This window comes from Nelumbo nucifera, chromosome 5, assembly GCF_055504915.1.
Source record: "Nelumbo nucifera cultivar China Antique chromosome 5, China Antique-T2T, whole genome shotgun sequence".
NCBI classification, from domain to species: Eukaryota; Viridiplantae; Streptophyta; class Magnoliopsida; order Proteales; family Nelumbonaceae; genus Nelumbo; species Nelumbo nucifera.
Genome location: NC_142653.1, coordinates 26,578,537 through 26,604,028, shown reverse-complemented (window position 1 = coordinate 26,604,028; position 25,492 = coordinate 26,578,537). Strand labels below are relative to the sequence as shown.

Genomic DNA, 25,492 nt, shown 5'->3' with positions numbered 1-25,492 from the left:
ACCGAAATCTCGGGTCGATTTTGGTTTTCTTGTGTGAAAACTGAAACCAACCCGACCCAAACCGAACTAGTCTTCTACTAGTTTGGTAGTTCCTACTTCCTAGTTTGAGTAGTTTCCTAATTCCTAATAGTCTTCTACTTTTAGATTTCTACTAGAACTAGAACTCTAGAAGGCCCATTAGACAATTACAATTAGAATTCAACTAGATGTCATTTTTTAGTTTTTTACCTAGATTAGAATTTAGAAGGTTCTAAATTTTTATTTTATTGATTTACCTACTTAGATTTACCTAGTTTTTTACTCTAGAAGGCCCATTATTGACACTTGTTTTTACATGAAGAATTTTTTAATTTTATTCTTTACCTGAATTAAATTTAGATTTATCTTAGACTCTTGAATATCAAATTATCAACTAATTCAGATTTTATTTGGCTTTGTACAGGAGCAAAACCGAAACCGACCCAACCCAACTCAAACCGACCAGGTCGGTTTGGCTTGTCAGTGGGTCGGTTTCGGTTCCCACCTTAGCTAACCCGACCAGGTCGGGCCGGTTGGGAAAATCCCAAGAAACTGACCCAACCCGACCCGTGAACACCCCTATCTACTAAGAATAAGAATGTGTTATTCTCATGAATAAAATTGCCCTCTTGTTTTTGTTCTTATTTGTGTCTTTGGGTGGGGATTTAAATTAGGGCTTATTTCTCTTAAATCCTTCTCCACCGTCCAAACAACTAGTTATATTGTTTCTCGTTTTCTTTGTCAAATTTCGGAAGGAACCAAACAGAGCCTCTTTCCCTAACAAAATTTTTGAAACAACCAAACAGAATCTAAGGTTCTGTTTGGTTTACATATCAGAGGGGCAGAAAGCAGTTTGGGCTTTAAAAGGACAAAAAAATAAAACATAATTTTTTTTTTATTTTACATATTGAATAACAGCCTACCCCTTTTGTGCGGAAACAAACGGAGCCTCAAAAAGAAAGAACCAGACTCTAGGAACTGCAATTGGTTAGGTTGATTGGATGATTCATTCTACATTTCCACCTTATGTCTATCATAGTATGGTTCCAATGTGTGGGTCACACTGAAATATAAAAAATCAAATTATTTTGCATAGGCTCCCACCTTGCAAATTGACACCTTAGACCTTAGTCCTTACGCATCAATTTGGCAAGTTGGTCTGTGTGTTCAAAAGTTATGTTGTATTCTATGGCTTTGGTGAGAGAAAGATTCCAAGCACAAGAGAAACTCAAGTAGAAAAAAAAATAATATCATTATTGTTATGAAACAAGCTAAATTTATTACTATCATCATCATCATCGTCACCATCATCTAATCTCTAAATATTTCAACTATATGGGGTTTCCAATTTATTCAATGTCTTATTTGGGGCCTACCATCGGTTTAGTAATTCTTGAAGCATCTAGACTGGTTTTTTTTAGTAGAAGACTAAATTATGTTTGATTTTGTAAATAAAATTCAATTTGAAAAAAATACAAATACACACAAAATAATACAAAATACATGTTTTTGCACTCTCTTTCCAAACAGAACCTAAACAATATGGCCATGTTTAGTACCAAAAATTTTTCAGGTAATGATTATGCCTTAGAATTCGGTGAAGTTATTTTGGGTTGTGTGCAAATTTTGAATTGATATTTAGTGCCGTCACATAAGCAAAAGGAGAAAATGTTGTCTCCATTGCAAGAAAGTCACATTGATGTTTTCTTCAAAAATAACTCTTACAAAATCAAAGATGCTTAAGCTATATTTGGTTTGAAGAAAAAAAGTAGGGAAAAGAAGGGAAGGATACGAAAACCTAAAAAAGTGAGAAAAATGAAAAAACGAATATAACACTAACATGGTGGAAATACATTGGAGAAATGGTGTTGATACGAAACACATGCATACTTTATCAAGAAGATGGGATGCATGTATACCAATGTAACGTTTTAATGTCTTTGTGCTGGATAATTTTTTGTTCAAATTAGAAAGTAATTTAGATTATATTTGATTTTTGGTTAAAGGATACGAACTAACTTTCTAACCTTAATTAAAAAACAACTTTCATATTATTAGAGTCGGACCCATGTGTTTGAACAAGAAGCCTTATACAAACTAGTTTGGTGGTAGATGCAAGAGATATGGGTAGAATGGGTTAGTGGTTCCGGCTGTTCCTTTCAATTAATTTAAAAAAATTAAATAAAAAATATTAAAGTAAGGAAATGATAAAAAACTGTTATTTGGATTGACGGTTTGACCATTTGGATCAGTAAGTTATTAATTAAATCGACGATTTTTGATAAAAGACTGGGTCAGGAGTGAAACAGAACTGATTGTCTGAACAGTTCTGAACCAAATGGTTCAACCATCCAGATTAACGACAATTCAAAAACCATGATTCGAATCAACTGACCACTGGGTTAATTAGCAAAACTGTGACCTAGTTCTATATCCGGTCTGAGCCTTACATTCAACATTCAATCAATGGACTGAAACGTTGGCATGACACCCTCAGTATATTGTACCTGAAGAAAGAAAAGAAAAAAAAAAAAAAGAGAGAGAGAATATCATATAGCATAACCAGATTATATATGATAATACATTAAGGAAGCCATTCATAACCATCAATAAAACTAAGGGAAATGAATGGTTTGGCCTCTTGTTGTGTGAGTTCTCTCGACCATGATACTCTCCCGCCGAAATCAGCACCTGGTCCAGAGCACTTGTATTGTCCATAAAACACAGTCCTAGTGCACACAAGATTCATGTAGAATCAGAATGTCAGCATAAAATGAACTTATCCCAGAAGCAAAATATCAGGCATTTAGCACACTTAGGCAAGGGTCATGGTTGTGCAGTTAAAATTTTGCATCCGATTCACTTATCATAGTCCTATATCGACTATGGACTATGGACTATGTGTTTGTTATCATAGACTCCACCTCAGAAATCTGAAATTACAGCTCCCTCCTATTCTATTAGTAATCCCGTGCATCCTGTATGTGGATTTGGCATTTATCCACAGTTAGGATTCATCCCACCTGTATGATGGGGCTCAGATTTATAATATTAACAAGAATTGCCCACATCCTTTACTTGACTCTGTTTTTGAACATTTGGGCTGTGGGAGTCAAAATTGAGCCAAAACATGTTTTGAGCATTTGATAAGAGTTAACTTTTATAAACATTATTAATCTAAACCCAAACCCATTTTAAGCCCTAAAATACAAAGGTTAGGGTCTGTTTGGGATGGCTAATGCTTCGGTTGAGTTATTGAGCTAAGGTAAAAGCCACCATGGGAAAGCCCTCCAAAAATTGGGGCTCTTGTGCTTTTGGGTTTTAAAAGCTAAAATCCGGATGCTTATGCAAGCACAACCTAAATTCTACGAACTCAAGAAGCAGCACACAATTTGTCAAACTGAACAAACATCTACTTTTCACCACACCCCTACTCGGGGGGTGGGGGGATCAAATTCTTTGGAATCGAAATCAGAATAGTCTATTTGGTTCAGACATGAATTGGAATAACCTGAAATGGGATTTCATTTCCAAAGAGAAAAACAGGAATGAGAATGAAATTCCTATTTCACCGGTACCAAACAGTTGGAATTGGAATTGAAATGCCCATTAGAATTCCACTATTCCTGTACCAAACAAGGCCCCAGATTTTCAAGTTCTGCGATTGAATCTCAGAATAATAAGGAGGTTTAATCGAGGCCTAGTCAATCAGCCAAATCGAATGGGCTAGGCCTAACCACATACTAGTGCCGGACTATGTGACACATGCAGAAAGATCTAGGTCATCAGTCGTCACTCATTATAACATGAGACCCAACCCCATCTTGGCGAGTCTAGATCTGCTCCTCATGAAGTGCATCTCACACCGATCTTACAACATGTCCTGGCCTTGGGAAATATCTCTCCTACTTGTATTTATTATTTATGGGAAAATGTTTCCAATACAGGTGGAATGTGGGTGTAAGGTGAGTGTGGAGGTTGGATCTGCTCCTCACACCTGGCGCCTCCTAGGCGATTCACACGCACATCCTATCATGTATTGGGAACATCTCCCATATTTATTAATTATTATTCATGGGAGATATTTTCAATGCACGGTGGATGTGAATGTGAGGCGTCCAGTTGTGAGGAACAGATCCCAATTCCACCTCAGCACCTTTCTTCATTGACCAATGACCCTTACTCGGAGAGAGAGAGAGAGAGGTACATACAATTCCCTGTTCTTATCTCCCCAGTTATACCATCCCTTGGGGGTGATGATCTTGTCCATATAAGTGTAGGCAAAGACCACCCTAGAGAAGCTTCCCCACGCCCTCCCCAAGTACAAGGCTCCCGACCCCGTCACCCTGCAGTTCACAAACGAGAATCCCGTCTCCTCTAGCATGTTGTCCCTCTTCTGAGCGGTCAGCGCTCCATAGCTGTTTGTTATGGCATGCAAGTGACACCCCTCATACAGCGACAGCCCATCTCCAAATATGAAGTCCACCGACCCTTGGATATAACAGTCCTTGAAGTAGTGTCTCCCTATATGGTCATATAATGTGTCTTGCGCCCCTATGAAGTTACACGAGAAGAAGGCCGCTGTATCACCAGATATCCTCAGCGCCACCGCTTGCTTTCCAAGTGCTCCTGAAGGTGGCAATGGCGCTGTATTCTGCATCCAAATTTGTACTCTCAAGTCATTATCTATTTACTTTTACTCTGTATGTAGTGGTTATTTATTGGAGCCCATTTGGTTTGCAGTCGAAATCCATAGTCTGTTTGATTCAAAAAAGAATGAGAATGAGAATCAACAGGAATGGGATATCATTTCTAAGAAAGGGGCAGGGAATGCCAGAATGGCCATTCTCTCAAATGGGGAATGTCATTCTAATGGAAATGGAATTTCATTTCTGTTTAATCAAACAGTTGGAATCAGAATAACCATTTCAGACCCCTATTCCCGCCAACTAAAAGGGACTATACAATATAAAACAGCCATTCAATTCCATTAGCTTAATCATATCTGGTCATTCTTGTTTCCTAACCTACTCCCCACAGTTGAGCAGTGACCTAGGCACTGTTTGGAAACTTTTTGGGTGTATGCTTTTTTTTTTTCCAGATTTTGCAATGGGCCTGCTCAACCACAGTCCATTAATTACACAATGTGCCAGTTTGTGTCAGAGTTCTATTCAGGCCCAACTAAGCATTCACTTTCAGGGCCGGCCACGGCCTACCTTTGCTCTATAGACTACTTGTAAAAAAATCCTACCTAGATTCCTACTTCATTGAGTTTGGGCCCAATTGATACCTGGGTATCGAATCAAATCATATTATGGTTTGCTACAGGCGGATGAGATGATATGCACAAAGTGATTTTCTCTTCCATTGTAAGTTTATTCTATTAGAGCCAGCGCTAATCAGCAGCATAAATTGATTCGAAGAAGCAAAAGCAAGAAGTGTTTATCCAAGGAGTTTGTGCTGACCTTGAAGGTGATGTTCTTGGCGACAAAGTAAGGAGAATTAATAGCAAATGTCGCAGAAGCAAAGGTTCCCAATGGCCGCCGGTCGGACCCCATTCGATCTGCGGTGTCGCCCCACTGCAGAATCGTCCTGTCTGCACCGGCACCCTCTAAGGTAACAAATGCCTTCGTTGCAGGAATATCAACCTTCTCCCTACATTCCCATCAAGTCATTAAGTGGAGATTTATCCCTGAACAGAAACCCTGTAAATAACAAAACGAGCAAAGGTAGGTAAACTCATTCTTACCTGTAAATTCCTGCGTGAATTTTGATAAGCACTCTACATTGATTGACAATTGGTAAAGAATCAACCGCCTTTTGAACCGTAACAAAATCTCCCTTTTTTGGGTCTTTGTCTACTGTTATTGTCAAGCAAGGCTTGAGCTTATTCTCTGCTTTGTTGTACAAAGAGTGGGTCAATGAACCCATCTGTTTGATCCAGTTCAGGTAGCCTTCCTGAATTATCACTGTCCCGTTGGTCCCATTCAGACTAACAGATGAAGGCGCACCTTCAAACAGCAAGATAAGCAGAAACAGACTCGATAACATAGGAAGACGAATATCGACTCGAAGTTTTGAAAATGCAGGACGTGAAACAAGTCCGGTGATGACTGAAGAGGAGGAAAAAGAGAAGAGAGAGTTGGGATTAGCAGCCATAGAGTTTCGGGTTCTACCTGTATGTGAGTTGTTACGGTTGAGAAGGGGAGAAGTGTGGCTGTTGAAACTTGAAAGCAACAAATCTATGGGTGTGGGAGCAGCAACAGTGACTGTGTGAGTTGAGAAAGGTAAAGTAAAAAGAAAAGCTGGTGAAACGAGAGGTTCAAGAACAGAGAAAGGGAATGAAGGGAGCTGGGGTGAAGAATCCAGCAGGAGTGGCCGTATTTAGTTATCTCTTCCTGCAAGGTTACAATACAGCCATTTGACCATTCTGTCAAACTGTTTATTTGTGTTTGTTTGGTTTTGTGGTCATGGGTGTAAGCACTATTTTAGATGAGCTGGTCCACAACTACAGACAACTTCACTATATTATATTAGATAGTGCACTCTGCAGAGCGTGCCTATGTCCGCCTATGCATAATACCAGAGAAAGATACCTTAGTTCATACTTAGTTTAATGGTCCAAATCTGGAATTGTGGTGTGTTGTCCCAGTCTAACCTGGCCTGGTTCTTAAGGTAATAAATAAATAAGGCCCTGTTTGGTTTGCGGGAATAGGGTCTGGAATCACAACCTTTTTTCGCCCAACTGTTTGGTTGGATGGAATCGGAATCTCATTTTCATTCCTGCTGAAATGACATTCCCCCATTTGAGGGAATAGCCATTCCCTGCCCCTCCCTTGAGAATGAAATCCCATTTCTGTTTATTTTAATTCTCATTCCCATTCCTGTCTGAATTAAACAAACTATGGGAATGAACCATTCTGATTCCAATTCCAACTATAAACCAAACAGACCCTAAATAATGTCACATTTTTCTTTCTTTTAATTAGGGTTTCACACTAATGGCAACCCTTTCTTAGATTATATGGCAGGATCCGGATTTTGCTCATGAACTCTATTTGTTTGCATTGCAAATTCACTTGCACTGGTACAAAAATAAACCTAATTTTGCTCTCAACCCATTTGAACTCTCATACTTTTATTTCAATGCAAATGAAATTGCACTACAAACAATCAAATATTGAGGGGAATTTTATTTTAATAGGTTGAATACGGCCAGGTAAAGCTGTGCCAACTCAACTTTCAACCAAGCCTCAAACATGAAAGTGTGGACCATCAGGCTTGGCCTTGAATATCAAATTCTATAAAGTTAAAGCTCCAACCAGTTCTAAAATTGGCTTCCAGCCTACCATAAACTTTAATACTTGAATGTGTATATTAATATATATATATATATATATATATATTAAATTAACTAAGAAGGAATAGGAATACTGGATCAATAGGTAAGGCCGGCAGACGGCAGAATATTCATATATTGATTGTATAATTCAATAATTTATTATTATAAGGTTGTTACTTCTCTTCATTTCCCAATCTATTTTATTTTATTGTTAAAACTCAAAAGTGAATAAAATAAAAAGTTGGGAATGTTTGGTGAGAGGCGTGAGTAGAAGATGACAAAGAAGATATGAACCATGAAGTACCATGATGAGGCTCGCTGGATACATGGATTTGGCAAAAAGGAGATTGTGTCTGTACCAGCACCATTCTTGTGGAGTGGAGAGAGACCAACCAGGCAAATCGGACGCATCTCTTCGGGTATGACAAGAAGCTACACCAATTCCTTTTATTCGTTGGGCCCACAGGGGTGGAGTGAAGATGATCAACTCTGCAAACGGCCATTTGGGTTCTTAAGTTTCCCAATTTTAATTTATTTGGTTCGTTTGAGCCCTTTTCAGCGTGGCAATAGCAAACTTTAGTCCATAAAATCAGGATTGCAATATGTATACAATTAAAGAGCTGTGCCCAAAAGAATGTAAATCCGTTGTAGTCTAGTTGGTTAGGATACTCGGCTCTCACCCGAGAGACCCGGGTTCGAGTCTTGGCAACGGAAGTGTAATATTTTGATTTTTAACTTCTTTAGGATTAATATTAGTCAACATTTAATTGTTTATTTATTTATTTTTTATTTTTCTCTTTGGAATGGACTGAATAAATTGGATCTGATTAAATAAATAACTAATATATATATATATATATATATATATATATATATATATGAGCATTAAATAAATGAGTTCAAGTCAGTCCCCCACAAGATAGTTCTCCACAATGTCCCACAACATATTCTTGCCGTGATTTGAGAACATCTCCTGATTTTAGGGCTGTTCATAAGAAGACCCAACCCGACCAAACCGACCAACCCGGACCGAACCAACCTGAATCGGTCGGGTTTTCTTCAGCACTGGTCGGTTTCGGGTTGTAAAAAATCATAAACCGATGGTTCAGATCGGTTTCGATTTTCATATTAGTATTTACAACCTACTTAGTTCCTACTTAACTAAGTTGTGTCTATCATAGTTACAACCTAACTTAATTTGTAGTCTTCTAGTTAGGAATGACATTAATGGCAAGTATTGTAAGACAATTAGACAAGGAATTTTTTTGAAAAAATTTAAAGAAAAGAATCAAAGGATCCTAGTTTTTATGGTCTTTTACACCAAATAGGCAACCAATTACAATTAGAATTAGGTGTCCTTTTTTACTTAGATTAGAAGGTTTCTTGAAATATACAAATTTCAGTCTTCTTTCTCTAATATAGTTTGGCTTTCTATTTTCTTGGTAACTTCTATTCTAACTTGGTCCCCGCCCTACCAATTTCAGTCTTCTTTCTCTAATAGAATTAGGTGTCATTTTTTACATCAAATTTCAGTCTTCTTTCTCCAATCTACCAATTTATTACCATGGTTGAACTTAGAATTGAAACCAACCCAAATGGACCCAACTTGACTCAAATCGACCAGGTCGATTTTGCTTAACACAGGGTCGGTTTCGGTTTCAATTTCAAGTAACCCGACCAAGTCGAGTCGGTTGAAAAAATCTCAGTAAACCGACCCAACCCGACCCGTGAATAGCCCTATCCTGATTGAAGTGAGCCCCTCTTCTTTATGAAAGGTAATTAGAGTCAACCAAATATCTAGTCAATCAAAGCACATTTTCCCATATATGGAAACTGGTCAATGATTGAAGTGAGAATAGTGGATGATAAATTATTCTCTCCAAAAATGACAATAATTACAATATTTCACTCTCTAAAAAGGGTAAGAAAAGCTAATTAAATCCTTAATCAAGGGGACTAAGAGATGAGACTAAGAAATCTATAAATACGGATTCCCATCAAGAGGGAGGGACTTTTGAAGTCAAGGATAAACTAAGTATATGTGTGGTTCCGTGGGAGTTTCTTGAGTTTAGATAAATGTTTATCCAAAAAAATGATACTTTAAACGATTTTTGCCTTTTCTATTTGGTTGGATGTTTTATGGGCATTTTAACCCCATCAAGTTGTTTTTCACCTCAGATAAAGAGTGCCACATCAACATTTAATTTTAGGAAATGCCTAGGCAAAGCATTGGGGAAAACATGAATTAGATGTTTCCCTAAATGCATCATGCATATAAATCAAAGCGTTTCAATTTTCTAGTGTTTATTTGATAAATGATAAAACCAAACAGTGGTTTCATATGCAATAAACACCAACACCTATGTGGTGCTGATGTGGCAATGTTTTTTCAATAAACGCCCACATAACTAAACATATACTAAATAAAGTAAGAAAGCTCTTGGAGAAGGAGGAAACACATCCACAACTTTATGAAGAGTAAAGTTACAATACTCTTGGAGTTCTTGTAGAATCCTTCTTTTGGTCAAGCTTTCAAAGCCCAATTGAAGGAAGTAATTTCCATCATTTTTTGAAATACAGGAGCATGCCATTTGACCCTTGGCTTCAATTCAATCCAAATTGTTAAGTTGCAAGAAATACATCACCAAGAGAGAATTAGAGGTTCTATCTCTTTTGTAAGAGAGTTTCAAATCGAAAGAGTTTGTATCCCATTTATTTCAAATATATAAAAAGTTTTTCTTGTATTTGGATTTATATAAGAAATTTGTGTTAACATATATATACATTACATGTATGATGTATGTATGTATGTTTAAATACCGTTTGTTTCTAAAACATGATAATGTCATTTCATATACAACACTACTAAATTGAATTGACCTCAACCCATAATTTTATAGGAAATAAGAAACATTTGGTGAACAGAAGTAGAGGAATCTGGCTAATTTGAATAACCTAATGAGCTATCAATGGTTAATTTGAAACACTACAAATAGGTATGTACCCCCTGAATTGTCCATATCGGAGTGACACACATCCAAACCGTATTGTATCGTATCGGTCAATATATGCCGATACGGATGGATACACAAGTGGTTCACGTTTTCACACTTTTACACGTTTAATTTAAAAAAATTGTAACTGATGCAATTTGAACCCAAGTCACTCTGCACATCAAACTTCACGTTTGTATGCCACTAAGACAACCATTAGCTTTGGTTAGTAAGTGAAATAAAATAATTCTTTATTTAATGCCTATATGTAGTCCTAACAAATAACATATATTGTTCAACAATTCTAAGTAAAGATTAAATAATATTATTCAAAATTAATATTTTATCAACTAATGGAGTAAATAATTATCTCAAATCCACATTCATATCAAAAAGAGGATTTTAATCTCAAAAAAGTTATACAAATAAAAATATTAGTAATAGAATAATAATTTTAGTACTTAAAATTTATAAATTTGAATGTGAAATGTAGCTTAAAATTTTTATAAATTATTAATTAATATTTTAATTTTAATTAAATAAAAATATATTTATTATTTACAAAAATGATAATTTATTTCATAAAAATATTAATAATAATATAATAATTTTAGTAATTAAAGATTATGAATTTGCATACGATATGTATCTTAGAAATTTTAGTATCTTTGAGATGGTTTACGTTAAGATTATATGTTTTTATAAATTATTAATTGATATTTTAATTACATTTTATAATAACATTTTTATTGTTTACAAAAATAAAAATATTGTTTACCAAACATTTGAGAATTAATTTTTAGTTGATTATTTTGTTAATGTTAAAATGTAAAGATATAAAAATAAAAATAATTGATATAATAATATAATAATAATTGCATATAATAGTTGCTTGTGCTTTTGTGACATGAACTTCAATTGAAAATAAATAATAGCTTTGTACATGTATTAATTTGTGAAAATTTATATAATATACTTTAGGACTCTAGTTGTCAATAAAAATTGTATGATTTCTATGCATCCAGCTATATTAATTGTAATATATTTATTTACAAATACCATTAGAATATACATTTCCTATGCATTTATACATTTAGCTATTTTAACCTTAAATGTAATGTTGTTAATATATTCAAGGAATTTATATGCATTCTCTAATGTATCCAAGTGTCTTCATGTTTTTTCATCTGTATCTATACATTTCCAAAGTGTATATGTATCCGTATTCATATCTGTATCCAAGTGGTCGAATACGATACTCAATACCAATACTTTAATCATTGAATTTATTCTAGTTTTTATGGTCTTTTGTAAGATCTATGTAAAATATTGCAACCAAAATAGTCTTTGGTCTTCTAAGATCTATTTGCAAAAGTTCACCCTGTCTTTTAACCATCAGATCTTTTGGAAAAGACTTGCCAAACAGGCACTTAGTGATGAATAATGTAGACTTTAAAATCTTATTGGGTTCCTTTCATAGAGTGTTATCTTCTGAAAATCTTCCCTGATAACAATAAAGACTGAAGATAAATTGAAGTATTAAGGAGAACAAAAAAAGTTGAAAGTAAAGTCAAGAATATGCAGTTTATGAAACTTACCAGCCTGTGCAATGGGATTATAAGAAATCAAGATTTACTTCATTCCAGGAGGCATGAAAGATTCAAGTGAGGAAGATACTGGATACCATGCAAACTACTATTCCTGGAGAAGATATGGATTTGAGATCGACTCCATTCCAGGCGGTATGAAAGATTCAAATGAAGAAGATAGTGGATACTATGCAAATAACATTCCTGGAGCTAGAAGTTCCACCTTTCAAGGGGAACGGACCAAGGTCTTTTATTTGAGCAATGCCAAGGATACACTTTTTGCGTCTTACACTGCACATTTTGAATATTGTCTGGGGGTTCCACCTGGACTGACACGACATTCCAAATGTGTGGTTTGTTATGCACTTATAAGCAGTATACACAAACACAAACGAATTATATATGGTTTTCTTTCTGCATTTTTTTTTCATTAATAGCTGTATATGAGCTGTCTGACTAGATGGAAGTTGTAGAAGCAATGCTTTAGGATTGACGAGTTATGAAGAAATGAAAGGATCACCGTCCTAATTATCTCTCAATTTGTACTTATCATGCTACTCTGGTGTGAACTTACTTTCTTTGTTGCTTCTCTATTGTTGAAATAGGTAACTGTGGGATTGATAGGCTTAGAAGATGGTGCAACCAAGCCAAGGGATCAAACTGAGTTACTGAGGTTGTTCTGAGTTTCCTGGTCAAAGATATTTATTGTCTTGAAGGGTAACTTTTAGAATTTCCGAATTGAAGGAAAAGGGAAACAACACATGGCTGTGGCATCAAATGTTTTGTGCATTAGCACAGAGCAACAGGTGAAAAAAATTGAATGATATGATTTATTGCAATATTACTGGTAGAATATGGGTTCTTGGATCAACAAGCGGTAATATTTAAGAGTATCGATCCTCTGTTTAAATGTGTGTTTATAGAATGTAATGCAAAGTTATTTGTTATAGCATGGCGACAATGCTAAAACATTCGTGGATATGAATATCTATTGAATGCGTGGATATCTCATCCCCTACATTTGGTTGATTTCCATATGATATCTGACAAGGAATTTTTGATTGTCAGATGACTTGAAGGAGGGAAGAGATGATTCCATCATCAAAATGTAATATGGCAATTGATCGCCTGCTGCTGCTTATGCTTAGATTGATTGGCAAATGGCAATTTGGTATACCTTAGATAGAAGCGTCTGAAAATATTACTGTTTCCATTTTTTGGTTGTATATTGATTGTTTTTTGCTGTAAGTAATAGTTACCTACTTACCAAGTTACCATATCCTATAACTTTGATCCTTGTTTTCACAGAGTCCATTTTTTTATTTGCCACTTTGCACTTTGTGACAGGAGGCATCTTCGCTAGATGTCCATGTCCTTCAGTCAGTTGAGGATAAAAGGGCTATTTTCAACATCAGAAACTTGGCTGCTCTTTTTTCTTCTAGGAAGAGTTTGATTTGTTTTATGGGTGTAAATGTGTAATGACCAACAGTTTGGACATGAAGGAATTTTACTTCGAGTCCACACCGAAATGGGTCATAGCAGACGTGGTTGACCGTCACTCGATCCTACATGCAAATACAAAAACCTATTTTATTTTATAAAAATAATTCAAGAAAAAAGGGTTAATTCATATTGAAGTGGGAAGACGCTTTAAAAAGGAAAAATTGCAAATTAATACCTGAACTTTGGGCCCCCCGAACTTTAAAATGTGCTAATTCATTATCTAAATCTCCAAATTGTATCGATTTAGTACCTACCATTAATCATCGTCAATTACATATGACACCATGTGCAACTTTGAACTTTTGAAAATGTTAAAATTATCCTTTGAAATAAAAACACTGTTCATCAAGAAGATGAAATGAATGTATAAATATAATCCTATCTGATTTCCTGCCCAAGTTCTTTCCTAAAGGCTCCTTGTTGGAATCACTTCAAGTATGGAGAACGCATGTTTCGGTGTTGTAACCATGATGTGGGTCATGTGATTGCTGTTGTCGCCAATCGCCATGGCCGCAGGTGGGTTTAGATGGGGTGTGAAGCTCCTCAATGGTTTGGGTTATTCTGATCTGGAGAAACTTATGGGATTGGAGTTTTTCCCCCATCAAAATTCCGTCTCGTCCGGTGAAGGGTAAGATGCCCGAGATTGAATTCGAACACCCTGATTGTGTTGACTGTGTTCTTGTTGTTTTTCCAAATGGAAGAAATGGTGAATTTTCTGTGGATTATAAGGGTCCGAGTTCTTCGTAAAGAACACGTGTGTTGGGACATATTTTATAGAACTGCAGAAGACATGGAGAAGCCTCTAATAGCCGGAGATCAATTTACAGTCCACTGTCCACGGAGTGCATAAATATGAAAAACAGGGGAGGAGTGCAGTTGATAATGGTACAAGATCTGAAATTGAATGGGAGAAGCTGGAGGGCTGCCCTGCTGATCTTCCTCCATATTTGTTGGAGGCGATTTTCAACAGCTTGCCAAGTGTCTTTCATGTCATCAGGTGGGTCACCTCTGTCACCGTTTTTTAGTCCTCTTCGAAACGTTGATTTTTGGACTGGGGAAAATTCTGCTCGAAGAGATCAATCAGATGACATTAACAAATTCAAGAGCATAAAGCCACAAATATGAAAAACATGTGAGCTCTAGGATTATACTGACAACCCGTCAATGACACAAGTAAATTCATCTAGAGTGCTTTCTAATACATCTTGAGTTATCTATAGATTCTTTAATAACAGAAATTCAACTCACATAATTGTGAAATCCCGAAGTGCATTTATCTTGGAACTAGGATTTTATCAAAAATATAAGTTTGCACCCTGTATATTGCCTTCTATTACTGTCAAATAGAATCTTGTTTGACTGCGGCAAAAATAACAGCAACCACAATTGAAGCAGAAAATCCTTTACAGTCGCTGTCTACTTGTTCTTCAAGCCTTTCTTGAAAACACCGCCACTTTTTAGTTTGTAGGGCCTGGCATATTCAATATTAGTTGAGAAACAGAGATGGAGAAAGAGAGAAGAGAGAAGAAGAGACCAAAGGGTATTTGGATGGTTGGTAAAGAAAAATTACATGATACCCAAAAGGCATTTGTATCTTTTCAAATGCCATTTAATAGCTAGTTAATGGTAGGTAGCTAAATTGACACATTTTGAAGATTGAGGACCAAAGTGAGACTAAGCCCAAAATATAGGGTATTAATCTGCAATTTTTCCTTTTCAAGGAGGAAGCTGATCACAGCTCCAACGATAATGAGACTATAAACCCAGGCACCTTGCACTCCACTGAACTCGCCTCACTCTCATGGTAGGGCGCAAAAAAACCCAACTGCCACCTGTCCCTGTCGAACTCAAACAAAAACCCTTGTTGCATTAAATTCTCTATTATTGAGAAGCACGACGGGGTGGTGACAGGTTGCATAGCCAGGCACTCAACGCCGATGAAGTAGTTCCTTGCTAGTGGGGAGAATACCGAGTCACCCTCAGGTTGCAATTGATATCTTTTTCACCTTGTGTGCCACAAGTATCCATTTGTGTGTCATTGGTTTCAACTTGTGTGCCATCATCTATGTAAGGAGATCCATCAACTTTGATGCCATCAAATGCCACAAATGATTGCTTAGTGGTTGCTTGTTTTAAACACATTGTCACTTCTTCTAAAATCTTTTCTCCTAATTGCATAGCTATCTTGTAAGCATCATCATTAGGTGCAGCTTGATTAACTATTTGGGTGAACAAATGAAATAGCTCTTTCTTGTGGATTGCCATTTTTCTAGCTTGGTCCAAATGTCCATGTGATGCTTCACTCCCAGATTTTTTTGCATTGATAGTCCACCTTCTCAATACATGGCATGAGGGCAAAACCTCTACATGTCTATATTCAAGTATTTTCAAAGCATGCCTGCACAAGATTCCAACAAACTCGAAGTTCCTACAACTGCAATTGACTGAATTGTTTCTTGGATCAAAAGTGACCTTATATTGACGGTTCACACCATACAAATGAATTGTATATTCAATTGATGTTTCAGACACAACACACTCATCTTCAATCCTACAATTTAACTGTTGCAATACCTCATTCTGGAATATGGAAAAAATAGGTGGTGTGTACACACGAGAAGCAAAATCTAAAATTGCCATATTTGCTACCATGAATGGAGTGCTTTGTGTTGCTGCAAATTCAGCTTTTGACTCCTCATATTGTTTATCAGCAACTACCCTCTCGAAGTGTTGAAGGAACCTTGACAAGTCATGCTTAATATTGAGGTATTTCTTCAGACAGTTATTCAAACTCTCACTTCTCTGTGTTATGCTCATGCCGGCAGAAAATGTTTGTCGTCCATACACTAAAGCCCATTTGTGCTTTTTATTGTACAATTTTTGCAACCATTCATTCTCCTGAAGTCTATATTTATCAATCATGTTCTTCCATGCACTTTCAAATTCATCAACATCATCATACTCATACACACATCTTTTAAAATCTTGTGAGAATAACTTGAACTTCTCAAAAACACCGCTAAGGTGTTTTGCAGCATTTTGGAACATGTGCCAAACACATAACCGATGATGTGATTTAGGTAATACCAAATTAATTGCTTTTTCTATAGTTGCATCATCATCAGTGAGAATTGTCAGAGGTTGTTTTCCTCCCATTGTTTTGAGAAACACCTCAAATAACCATACAAATGAAGCCATTGTTTCATCATATAATAATGCAGCACCAAAAATTATTGTTTGTCTATAATTATTTACTCCCACAAAAACTGCAAGTGGCCTATTCTCCTTGTTTGTTCTATATGTCGTGTCAAAACTTACCACATCACCAAAATGAAAATAATCCACTATCATTTGTGCATCTGCCCAAAACATATTTGTGACTAACTCAGCTTGGTCAAGTTGTATTGCATAGACAAATGATGGATCCTGAGATTGCCTGTCTTCAAAATACTGCAAAATACCACTTGCCTCCCCCTTCTCCATATTCCGAGTTCGGTGTGAATGCAAATAATTCTTTAAATCAACCGAAGTAAGCCCAACATTTTCATGACCATCAACTTCTCTTTCCATAATTGCTTTTGGAGCTATTCCCACATCATTTGCCATTTTAGCTTGCATGTCATTAACCCTTCTTTGTGATCTCAACATATGTGATTTCATAGGGGTCGCAAACATATGGTTGTGAGTCTCATTGAAACCAATGACACGATAACCATCTTTCACACGACTTATCGTCATAGCTGCCATACAACCACATCTTGTTTCTGGTCGATGAATCTTGGCATTCAAAGATCCATTTGCCTTACGCTTTCCTTCTCTGGAACAACAAAACTTACTATATCTTACTTGATTGGACCGTTTGCATAATGACCTACTTGCTTTCCGAATGCTGAATCCCACTTTTCCAGCATACGTATTATAAAAGTCATATGCCTCCACCACTGTTGGAAATATCATACCAATTTTTGGTGTCCACTTTTCAGGAATGAGACTTAATTTTTCTCTAACCTTATTTTGTATGCTTGTATCAATGCCTACAGTTTCTTTAGATGTAGGCAAATCATCATTCCGATTGGATGGTCCACTTATGTCAAGAGAAGGTTGTACATCATTCGGCTCAAATGTGGTGTTGAGTGAAGGGTTTGCTTTTCCACTTATGCCTTCATCCAATTCAAAGTCTAGTTTCTGCATGGAGTGGGGGATACCATCCATTTACTGTTTCACACATCAAATTTTAACCAATTATTAAACGCAACAACAAAAAGTGATAGAGAAATAAAAATCATCCTTTGAAAATCAAAGTTGCAGAAGTCTAGTTTCCTTTTGCTTATTAATAGGGACAGGTGAAGAAAAAATCCATGATTAAGCATGTTTCTTAGAGGACAACAATTAGTTGATTGGAACAAACTTGCAGAAGGCTATAATGATGATTTGCAGAAATGTAGCTTAGTTCTCAGCAGATCATGTGGACGTTTTTTTATAATTAGGGACTTTTCCTATGGCCCCATGGATAATGTCCATAGTATAAAAGATGCAAGATTATTGGATCCAGATTGAACTTCTTTTCTAGTCTGTTCCAATGTATGCTAATTTGATTGTTGATAATCTTGCAAGGGTTCTTTACTGTTTTCTAGGGGGAGCAAGGATTTTTTCCTCCAAGTAAAGGACACAAGAAGATCTGTATTTTTCTTTGATCATAGATTCCTTCTTAAAGAAAGGATATTGATAATCTAACTACCCTGTTTCAAATGCAGTATAGGCACCAAACAGCAAGGAAACAATGGGGTGGAACCCCTGCAAGACAGAATAAATTGTTCCTCTAAAATAAAATAAGAATAAGATTTGAAGAAAAAAACATTGCAACCGTGCAGAATAGCTTTTCTTTTATTAAATAAAAATAGAGTATAAGTCTTTTTTATGGAATAGGAATCTCTGCCTTTTCAGGCAAGATACCCTATAGAAAACAAATCCCTCCCCAGTTAAGGCAAGACACTCTTGTTTACTTCTTGTAGCATCCCAATGATGCTTCAAGCTGAAATCAGGAAAAAAAAGCCGTTGGCACCTAGCACTCAACAAGCAAGATGCAGCAGGAAAAGATACCCCAAATAAGAAGCCCAGAGAATCTAGATATTGTTTTTTTTTTTTTACTATGAGATTACCTAGGTTTGGACATTCACATTATCATAATGGGTCCAGATTAGCTACATATACATCAGATGGCCTTGAACACATTTCTGCACTAATAAATCGATTGGAAACTCATTCATGGACCTTCATCAATCTTAAGGCCTTGATCAAATGGCCTTGAACCACTACTCTCTTCTCTTACTATTCTCTTCTCTTACACCTAATAGCTGTAATCTATTCTACATTCTACCCTAAACCATTGGACATAAAATCCTACAAAGAATTTAAAAAATTGCTGATGTTAAATTACAAAACTAGAAAAACTAAGGTAAATGGAATAAACCCATCTTTTCTGTTGTTGGAGGGGCCAGCAAGAAATCCTATCCATTTTGTACATTAAAAAAAGACAAAAAAACAAATGCTGGAGCATAGATCTATCCATTTTGTACATTAAAAAAATAATAATAACAAAGACAAAAAACTCACCTGAAACTGATGTTAAATTAAATGGAATAAACCCCTCTTTTCATGGAAGAAGAAGAGATGCAAAGAAATGTTTGTTAAGTCGCCGCCGGGTGGATAGCTACCATCCAAAACGATTAGGGTTAGTTTTTATGGAAGAATAAGAGATGCAAAGAAGACAATACCTGAAGTTGATCCCGCCGCCGGTGATGGCTTTTTGTCGCCAGCGGTAATGGTTGTTAAATCGCCGTCGGGTGGATGGCTGCCATCCAAAACGATTAGGGTTAGTTTTCATGTAAGAAGAAGATATGCAAAGAAAAAGAGATGCAAAGAAGATAATAACTGAGGTTGATCCGTCCGCCGGTGATGATTATTTGTCGCCGGTGGTAATAGATGTTAAGTCGCCGGCGGGTGAATGAGGGGAGAGAGAGAGAGAAGAGAACGAGTGTGTCGTGTGCGACATTCAAGGAGAGGAGAGGAGGGTATTCGAAAATAGGTTTGGCTTAACCAACGGCGTGAAGCATCCTCGCATGCTTCAACCGTTTACACGAATTGGAGGACACGTGGCGCATCCCTCACTGTGGATGCCTGGACTGAAGCCACGAGAGAGAGAAAACGCTTGTATGTAATGGAGTGAAGCTCATCATTTGCTTCCTCGTAATGGGTTGCGTTTCTCCGATCAAAAGATAGCTCGTCGGAGGCGGAGATATCGTATAATCCATGAGACAGTAAGAGAACTTGTAGCCGAACCGCTTACCCACTTGGGAGGAGAAGGAGGTGGGCCCTCGCCCAAGTCCCATAACTGCATGGGCGCCATTGAAGCTTGCACCTGAAACACTCGGACCAGAGAGGTGAAATCCACAACCAAAAGCGAGCTTTTTCAGTCGAGCAACTCGTCCAAAGCTCGTGTTCAACGTCACCGTCTCCTTGGAGAAAACCCACTTATTCTAGACTCATCTGCGTAGGAGTAATCGTAGCGGCAAGTACTGTGATGGAGAGTATGGTTGCAGCGGGCTGGTGTTTAACAGGGTGAGGGACGAGTTGACACGCTAGGTCATACCAATGAATCAGAGCAAATGTCATCGAATGGCGGGTCAGAAAGGCCGAGCCTGGAGTGTGTTAAGTACAGTTCCGACAAGCAGAGCACTTGACCCAGACGAGATAGCTATCTGTATTGGCCGGAGCTTCCCTCCTGAATCCTGATTCAAAGTTGAAGCAACAAATTTGGCAGGGCGAGTGCCCATTGCCCAAATCGGAAGGAGCAGGGGTATTTATCACCGTCGCTCTGCTCTTCTTCTCAAGATTGAGGACAATGAACAGTTCACAGAAGGGGCCATTGCTAGCATCGCTACTTCTGTGGAAGGGCCATTTGCTGCCGTACTAGAGGTGGTGGCTACTGGTTAGGGGTTCTTACACATTAATGAATTGATTCTTGTTTGTTTCTTTTCTTCTCTTTTTTTAGGAGAAGAAGAAAAGATTATTAAGCTTATAATAAATAATAATTCCGTTGCCGGACTCGAACCCGAGTCCCAAAAGCTTACATTGCAAAGAGACGGTCTTCGTTTTTTTTGTTCGTCCCTCAGAGTTTCTTTCGTTAATGCCTACCACTTTCACTCCTCTCTCAGTCGGATGAATGGAAAACTGTTGATGGTGTAACTGAGGTGAGAGGAGGAGGTGACCCAATAATTGAATTAATCTAACAATGAATCGGACCAAGGATGACACAAGGTGCAATAGTAGTTGATATTACTGAATTGAGAAAGTTTATGATATCATGCAAAGACGTATTGATAAACTGTTATTTTAGGCATTGAAGTCCAAACTCAAGAAATGCAAGTTAAATTTATTGAATGAAGTCCTGGTAGTATTCAAGTAGAGGCTGGCCCAACGCACCAAGGTTTTATTACAGTACTGAGGAGTATTTTTTTTTTTTTTTTTTAAGGAAAAAGATGGGTCGTAAAGCTGAAGAAGAACAAGAGGCAGCCACTTAACCAGATCCAGTCCTTAGATATTCAAGGATCTTGGGTCATGACAATCTTTGAGGAACATAAGCCCTCATTGTCTTTTATCCTCAAATCATTCCTAAACCAAGCAATGGCAGCCCCAAAACCATTTCTATACAACTTTGGAGAAGAGTGTTTGTTGAGGTTCTGACAAACCCAAGATAAGATAACGATTGGCAAGTGGAGAAATACGAAACAAAATACAAAAACAAAGCACACGAAATCAACCCACCAGACTCACTAGTCACAAGCGACTGGTGTTAATTGATATTTGGGTCTGGTGAGACCGAAGAGAAGAGATTCAAGTAGAATTAAATTAGTGAGGTTGGAGTGCGACACGGAAATAAAATAATCAGGGATCTTGGTGTCCCTCTAAGTCTAACTAGGCTGACCTTACCATCGATCCTAACATTTTGCAAAATTCTGATGTTATCTCTCTTAAGAGTGTCAGTTAAACCGGTTTTATGTTCACTTAAGCCTTAGTTTGACATGCACTAAAATGTTTTAATCAGTTTGCAGTCTTATTTTTTCATTAAATTGCAGTTTGCCCCCTGATAGGAAAATCACTTATGGCTTCTGTATCTGTATATTATTTTCTTTTGGCTGCAGGGGAAATTTGGGTTGTGTTCAGGAGCCTATTGAATCTGAACTGGGAACTTATTTCAAGGCTATTTCTTTTGCAAAGGCCCAAGGATGGAATTCTGTACTCTGTAGTGGTTTACGTAGACTCATAGATAGCGATTAAGACTCTTCAAGGGAGTGAAACTTTACTAACCCTGGAAATTTGCTAGAAATATAAATAGGATTTTGTCTTTAGTTAAGACTTTCAGTTTGGTAAAATAAAATTTGTATATAAATCTAGATCGTTGACTAAAGCTGCTCATGTTTTAGCGCTAAATGATGCTTGTTAGTTGTTACTGGTGGCATAAGCCGCCGGTCTAGCTTGAACCGGCTTCCCTCAGGGCAAGCCCGTGCCCACACCATTCCATGAAATAAAGCATATAAGCAGGGAGATATTCTCAATGCAAGGCTATAAAGGCTTGAACGGACTTTGCCCTGACTGAAGCGAATTCAGCTTGAACCTTATATTTGTATTTTTCTTTCTTTGTTAATGTGCATTCTTAATTATCAAAAAAAAAAAAAAATCAGTGACAAGTCACAAGTGACGGAGACTTCTCTGTTAGAACGAAGACTACACACTGCATAGAAGCCCATATGTTTTTCTCCCCTGTTTAGAGGGAATGGCGAGCAGGCCCATAGCATGGATACATGCATCAGTTGAATGATGTGTATGATTTTTGATTTATGCAAGCAGTTGAGATGTACATGAGGAACAAAGATAAAAGAAAACGTATTGATCACTCAACACTCAACAAAACAGAATGATGCGTTTCCCACGCTCAACAGTTGGTAAGAACTCCAGTCATGGTCATGGGGGCCACACTCCAACGAGCATCAACGAAATACAACATCATTGACTCTCCAGAAGCAAAAGATACTTTCATCACCTCCCTGTAGCTGTAGGTATCAAAATATGGTGACTGTTCCAGGTACGAAACTGCAAACTGAATGGATATAACTAAGAATATATATGAATAAAAATGTAAAGTTCATAACGATGAATGTACATAACGAATGGCTTGGGAAGCATTGCTGTTGCTGGCATTGAAACATTGTGCAACCCCATCTGTCATTGTCAATTAAACATATGGTTTTTAGGTGCTACAATTTTCAAATGTCTACTTAAAGGTTGTATAAAAACCACCACAGATGGCTTTTGATTCAAAACTTTCAGCTTGCTTGATGTTTTGCTAGCTATTCTTTCTCTTATTCTACATATCTTGCCTGATGTCAACTCAAGTATATCCCAGTTAAAGGGGAAGCAGCCTTATCCATGGTCGAACTCACTCAAACCTTGTGACTCTAGGTAATCTGATTATTTGACCTATCTGCTTATATCACATAATGGTAATTGAAGCGTGAGAATATCAATTATTCTGTATCTACTATTAAAAGGGAAAAAATGGAAAATGGAAGATCTCATTATTCAAGAATCTTGTAGTCATTCTATTCATAGAAGGAAATATAATTTAAGGTAAAAAAGTAAGAATTAATAAATGCTAAAAAACAATTCATGAAGCCCAGTTGGTAAGAAGATACATATGTAGAAACAACTATGTCAGTGATGTTATAGTTCTTGCTGAAAGTCAATGCAAGAGTAAAAAAGGAGCAGGCGTGACATGAGTCTGATGCAATTCCTCCATCAGTTTCTATCCAACGTGCTCTTCAAGCTAAGCTATGAGGAACTTTCCCTCCAATGAACTTCAAACATCCATCCATGAATTCCTTGAGCAACTTTCAAGTCACAGCATGACAGCACCAAGCCTACTTTGGCAAAAAATTGTCATGTATGTCCAATCACTTCCAACATCAGAACCAAATCACCATGTGACTTGTATCTGCCTCAATTTTTTTTATTATTATCATTAACATGATCAAAGAGATTTTGTTCATGATGAATAGAAAAGAAAATAAAGCTGGACCCCCACATCTGGATGCTAATCAAGAAGGAACAAGTAAGAATCACTGACAAGCAAAAACAGGGGAAAAAACAATGCTATCTCTTAAATGAGGTATGCTAACTAACCAAGTTGTTAGACCCATAGCACAGCCGCTCCAACCTCCCTCTCTTGCTAGACATTTTCTGCTGTATTTACAAATCTAGAGATCCATATGAACAAACTATTCAGATTGGACGTGAGGGCATCCAACTCAGCATTGCCTTTAAATCACCTTCCACCAAAGGTCCCTGAAATCTAAGGAGAAAAATAAGGGTCCATGTAATAATGAGAGGATTTGAGTTTTTAAGAATCCCCCTCGATAATATGGCCTAAATACACAAAGAAAATCAGCTAATTTGCTCCTATAAACAAAGTGATGTAGCATTAAAGCAATTAAAAATTGTTCTGGATCCGTTTTCTAGTCCAGATTAGAATTTGTAAAGGGACTTCTGAGTTCCATGAATCTATAAATAGTCATTGCAATTGCAATTATGGAGAGTTTATTTGATGAAGTAAAGTTTGGTATATTGCACTCTGGTTGTTCCTCTCTCTCTCTCTCTCTCCACCCCACAAAACCCACCAAAATATCTTAAATTAGTAGGATCCCTACCCCGCTCTACGTCACAGAGTGTCATCCTAAACAGTTTTTTTATTGGTAACATCTCAGATTGCACTTAAAGAATTTAAGAATGATATAGTACAAGAGGGAGTAGTGCCATGCACCCCCAAGACACATTTAGGCTAGCCCTTGCTGTCTAACCCAAGTTTGTTCACTTTACCATTAAATTACACTTGATCATCACTCAGTTCTTCCCCTCCCCAGCTCTTGTATCTCTTTCATCACATTCCAATACTGCCACGTGACCAACCCAAAACTTTTAAGACATTGAAGGCTCTCACAACCGCACACATTGTCATGGATTGTGTCTCCATGATCATCCTTATTCCTTTCTTATATGGTTTTCAATCTACTTTCCTAATGTACCATTGAACACTAGATCACTAGGAAGTGACCCCTCATATGGCATGCAAGAAACAAGACAGTCCCATGTTTCTATAAGTTGCTTCAACAAACATATCATCCACTCTCACTTATCAAAGAGCTTTAGAAGATAATGATTTCAAATCACAAACTACAATTATGGTGCCTACAACAAGCGCTTTTTTCCCTTGATAGGTTATATTAGATAAGCTCCTAAATACCGTTGAATTTTGCAACAAACAAAAATATTTAAGTACTCAATTGACTAGGAGCAAGGACTCTTGGTTGATGTTGCCCAATGATATCTACCATGCCCCCTCCCCCACCCCCAAAAAACAAGAAAAGAAAAAACGGAACAATGTTCAGACATCCCAGCTGCACAAATTAGCCCACATAATTGCATATTGAAGGATACCAAAAATTCAGAAGGCCAATACCCCATTCTCCATCCATGTCACACATGGCACAAGTTCAGGGGGACTGGGAAGCAGAAGCCTGAAATCCAACCGCTCCTGCCAAAATTAAACCAGGATGATACAAATGACCTGATGTCCAAACATGTATCATGTATGAGGAACTATTCATAGGAAAAAAGAAACTTTCAACCAGATTATTTAAACAGTGTTTGACTGTATCACCATGATCATCATCCATGCCTTATCGCAACTCTATGGGTCCACTACATGAATCCTGTTTTGCCAATCCATTCCATTTAAAGCCATATATCCACTTGTTAATTATTAGTGATTAAATCATTTCTTACTACTTCTACCCATGTCCTTTTTGGTCTACCCCTATCTCTCATTTTATAAACATGTTGTTTCTTGACTGTTCAACACTCTCCTCCATACAACATAGCTGGCCTTACAACTGTTTTGTAGAATTTTTAAGCAGTATTCTCTTATCACACAA

The 25,492-nt window shown here is 37.1% G+C and overlaps 2 protein-coding genes and 1 non-coding gene across 4 annotated transcripts; 1 reads left to right on the top strand and 2 right to left on the bottom strand.

The window, feature by feature from the left end:
• Positions 1-2,467: 2,467 nt before the first annotated feature.
• Positions 2,468-6,813, bottom strand: LOC104607522 (putative pectinesterase 53). Its single transcript, XM_010273181.3, has 4 exons — positions 5,768-6,813; positions 5,484-5,673; positions 4,230-4,672; positions 2,468-2,747 (listed from the first exon to the last, which is right to left on the bottom strand). The coding sequence occupies exons 1-4, from the start codon at positions 6,175-6,177 to the stop codon at positions 2,603-2,605; spliced, it is 1,188 nt and encodes a 395-aa protein (XP_010271483.1). The 5' UTR covers positions 6,178-6,813; the 3' UTR covers positions 2,468-2,602.
• Positions 6,814-8,001: 1,188 nt separating this feature from the next.
• Positions 8,002-8,074, top strand: TRNAE-CUC (transfer RNA glutamic acid (anticodon CUC)). Its single transcript has one exon. It is a non-coding gene; the product is annotated as a tRNA-Glu (tRNA).
• Positions 8,075-13,657: 5,583 nt separating this feature from the next.
• LOC104607521 (protein FAR1-RELATED SEQUENCE 5-like) lies at positions 13,658-19,536 on the bottom strand. 2 transcript variants are annotated; one of them, XR_016076757.1, is made up of 4 exons: positions 19,378-19,536; positions 19,059-19,296; positions 14,694-17,660; positions 13,658-14,508 (listed from the first exon to the last, which is right to left on the bottom strand). XR_016076757.1 is itself a non-coding variant. In XM_010273179.3 (4 exons), the coding sequence occupies exon 4, from the start codon at positions 17,655-17,657 to the stop codon at positions 15,399-15,401; it is 2,259 nt and encodes a 752-aa protein (XP_010271481.1). In that variant the 5' UTR covers positions 17,658-17,660; positions 19,059-19,155; positions 19,220-19,296; positions 19,378-19,536; the 3' UTR covers positions 13,658-15,398. The 2 variants fall into 2 exon arrangements, 1 of the variants encoding a protein (XP_010271481.1); XM_010273179.3 differs by having other exon boundaries at positions 13,658-17,660; positions 19,059-19,155; positions 19,220-19,296.
• Between the last annotated feature and the right edge of the window lie 5,956 nt (positions 19,537-25,492).